Source organism: Pundamilia nyererei, unplaced genomic scaffold (assembly GCF_000239375.1).
Source record: "Pundamilia nyererei isolate P.nyererei 1_Seehausen unplaced genomic scaffold, PunNye1.0 scaffold00008, whole genome shotgun sequence".
Taxonomy (NCBI): domain Eukaryota; kingdom Metazoa; phylum Chordata; class Actinopteri; order Cichliformes; family Cichlidae; genus Pundamilia; species Pundamilia nyererei.
Window position 1 is genome coordinate 395,236 of NW_005187409.1, and position 3,500 is coordinate 398,735.

The 3,500-nt window shown below is 43.8% G+C and overlaps 1 protein-coding gene across 1 annotated transcript; it reads left to right on the plus strand.

Moving 5' to 3' along the window:
- Positions 1–242: 242 nt before the first annotated feature.
- Positions 243–2,775, plus strand: hs3st1 (heparan sulfate (glucosamine) 3-O-sulfotransferase 1). The gene is made up of 2 exons (XM_005722836.1): positions 243–455; positions 1,060–2,775. Exon 2 carries the CDS (start codon positions 1,212–1,214, stop codon positions 2,133–2,135), a length of 924 nt encoding a protein of 307 aa, XP_005722893.1. The 5' UTR covers positions 243–455; positions 1,060–1,211; the 3' UTR covers positions 2,136–2,775.
- The last annotated feature ends 725 nt before the right edge of the window (positions 2,776–3,500 follow it).

Genomic DNA, 3,500 nt, shown 5'->3' on the forward strand with positions numbered 1-3,500 from the left:
CCATCAAGACTGGAGCGATTTTCTGCTCTGTGGCGCAATTATATTGTCGCTTTCTTTTTTGCTTTGTTCCTTCTACATGATGCATAGATCACCTGCTTCAGTTCTCCGTCACATATCACACATACCAGCGGCGGTATAGCTGACAAATATGATAACATTTTAACAACCTGAGTCAGTAGGGGGAGTGGTCCTGCAGGCGTGAGGTAGGCGTAGACTTCTACACAACAGCTGACACTCAAAAAACGGGAGGACAGCGTCGGTCTGAGGCTCAGAGGAGGCGCTCCGGTGAAGTTGTGCCCCGCGCAGCGCAAGTTTATACGCGCTCGGAAAATTCCCAGACGATACAGAGGTGGATCCTACATAATTGCTGGTGTGGAAGCGGCGGTGCTGTGAGCGGAGAGCCTCCAGCTGCAAGGCATGAAATCTTTGTCGAGTGGACGATTGTAGTTAAAAAGGTAAGAGATAAACGGCGTTTCCTGGATTGGCACCCAATGCAACCGTCATATGGAAAATATAACGAGCAAAAAACCCAGCTTGTCTGCATGATTTCTTTGTTTTTTCTTTTAGCGGTGCAGAATTTAATTTGCAGAACAAACCGCACCTGCTTTTCTATTTGTTTCCTGTCGCATTAAAAGCAACATCTACCGTGAGAGCGTTTGACCTCTTTAGCGCATCTTTATTATTTTAGTTCTGATTTCTAAATTAATAAATTGTTGATCAGTAGTTGCAGAGAATAAAACCAGGTGAGTCTCGGCTCATCGACGTTTCACTTCGTCTTTTGATGCCATCAGTTGACTGTACATAAATCATTAGCACGGTTATATAAATGACAGCATGTTTATTATAGGGGCAGACACAGTTCCTGTTTGACGTGAAGGTGATTCGTGTTTGCGGACGTTAAACGGCAGAAAGTTTAAGGACACTGATTATGTTAAAGGAAGTATCGTTTGCTAGTTTAACTTCCTTCTAGGATTTGGAGTTGTGAAACTTAATATTTGTCTTTCTGCCAAAAGATTCACCTGTTATTGGTCTGCTCACAGCTGTTGTCTTTCCTTGTAGTTGCTGCTGCTGGCAGGGAAGAGGCTGTTTTGGGTTTTTCTTCTTCTTGCTTTTCAATCAGACCGTTGTCCACAAGCAGCTGCTCTTTCAATGTGGGATACAGTTTTAGTGCTTTCGCCAGGCTGAAATCCTCCAGGGTCAGGACCTCACTCATGGCAGCTTTGCTCCTTGGGCTGCTGCTTTTTGCAATGCAGTCCCCGCCAATCCCCTCCAGGCCAGTGGCCGACGGCGACGGGGGGCCACCTTTACCTCCAACCTCATCACCCGCTGACAACGGGACCACCAGCCATCCAAATGGGACACTCCAGCAACTTCCTCATATTCTAATTGTTGGCGTGAGGAAGGGAGGAACACGGGCGCTGATTGAGATGCTCAGCCTGCACAGCTCGGTGGCTGCAGCTCAGAACGAGGTGCACTTCTTTGATTGGGAAAGTCACTTTCAGAGGGGCTTGCCTTGGTATCTCAGCCAGATGCCCTACGCTTTCCCCGACCAGCTGACGGTAGAGAAGACGCCGGCCTACTTCACCTCCAGCAAAGTCCCTAAACGCATCCATCAGATGAACCCTGACATCAAGCTGCTGCTTATCCTCAGAGACCCCACAGAGCGGGTGCTCTCGGACTACACCCAGGTCTTTTACAACCGCCTCCAGAAACACAAGCGCTACCAGCCCATCGAATCTGTGCTGGTGAAGGACGGTGAGATCAATCTGGGATACAAGGCTCTCAATCGCAGCCTTTACTATGTCCACATGCAAAACTGGCTGCAATACTTCCCACTGGAGAGCATTCACATCGTGGATGGGGATGAATTAATCAGAGACCCCTTACCTGAGATGAAAAAGGTGGAGAGGTTCTTAAAGCTGGAGCCTCAAATAAACGCTTCAAATTTTTACTTCAATAAAACTAAAGGATTCTACTGTTTGAGAGACCACGGGCGAGAGCGGTGTTTACATGATTCGAAAGGCAGGGCTCACCCTCACGTGGCTCCTGCCATCCTGCAAAAACTCTACCAGTTCTTTCATGAACCCAACAAGAAGTTCTTTGAGCTGGTGGGTCGAACATTCAACTGGAAATGAACGTCAGAGTGTCTGTAGCTGGTTGTAGAGTTTCTTGGGGAAATGCGTGGTTTTTCCACACTAACAATGTAGACAGAGAGTCAAAGCTAATGTAAAATTAAAGTAAATCTATTTTTGTACTAGTGTGTTTGCTACAGAAGTATGATCCAGCCAAATATCAGGGCAGACTGCATTTGAAGACATGCTTTTAGTGCATGTCTTGTTTTTCTTTCCTAAACACACGTTCTCTGTGTTTCTGTGCTGTTACACACTCACTCTGCTGTTCAGCCCCTCTGAACAAAGACAACTTACGATGACGTCGATAATGATATTCAGACTGTAGACTGTGATAATGTGTTGCATCAAAATTAGTACTGAGCAGTTTAATATTGTCATACCCTCTTTTTCTCACTTCACATGACATTATTAATGTTTAACTGCATTTTTAGTGCTACGAAGGACCTTTATCTGCTGCTATTTTTTCCCTCCTTTTTCAGTCACTTTCAGGCAAACGCCACACTGAATATGTATTTGTTCTCCTTGCTACTCACGTTTCCTCATGTAAGAGTCAAAAATATGCTGTATGCACATCATCTATTGCTGATTATTACTGTAATTATTGTTTTTTTAAGTGAAGAATTAATACCATAATAAAGATGTATTTTATTTTTAGCATGTCTGATGCTTTTGCTCACATATTGAATTATTTTTATTCATTTATTATGTATTTGTGTGTTGTGTCATTTGTCTACACTAACAGGTGCATACGTGTGCTGCAAAACTGTTTTGTGGATTGTAAGTTCCTTCAGAACAAAAAATGCTTTAAACATGCTGGTACATGCTAGCAGCAATGGTGGAACTTATCGTTTTCAATCACAACTGTGTTGAATTTCCTGTTTGGCTGCTCTGCGCCTGCTGGGGGGGGGGTCTTGTTTATGAGAAGTTCTGCTTCTCTGGTGTTTTTAATTCTCCAGTTATAAACAGCTGCATTCATTTGCAGGTAATTGACTTTTACCTTAATAAATTAGGACTACTGTGGCATGAGTGGGCAGGCAGGTGAAGTCAGAATTGAGCACAGTCTTTGCCATGAGAAATCTAAAGAGGAGTTGTTTATGCTCAAGGGTGTGATCTTACTCAGTTTTTTAAAGCGGCATGGCATTATTTATTCAAATCGTATTGCTACTTTGAAAACATCAGCAGCGCAGTATTGAAGACATTAAGCTCTAAAAATCCACAGTAGCTGTTTCATATTTGAATGTGGCCTAGATTTACTTGGGGGCTTACTGGGACTGTGCAGACAGGAGGTTAACCTCAATGCCCCTGAAATGCGGACCACAGCAATATTTATTTCTTGCTTTTTTCTTTTTTTTGCCCTCAGAGAGCAGG

What these genes read in the sequence shown, in the direction of transcription:
- hs3st1 (XM_005722836.1), top strand. Translation starts at nt 1,212, where the DNA reads ATGGCAGCTTTGCTCCTTGGGCTGCTGCTTTTTGCAATGCAGTCCCCG.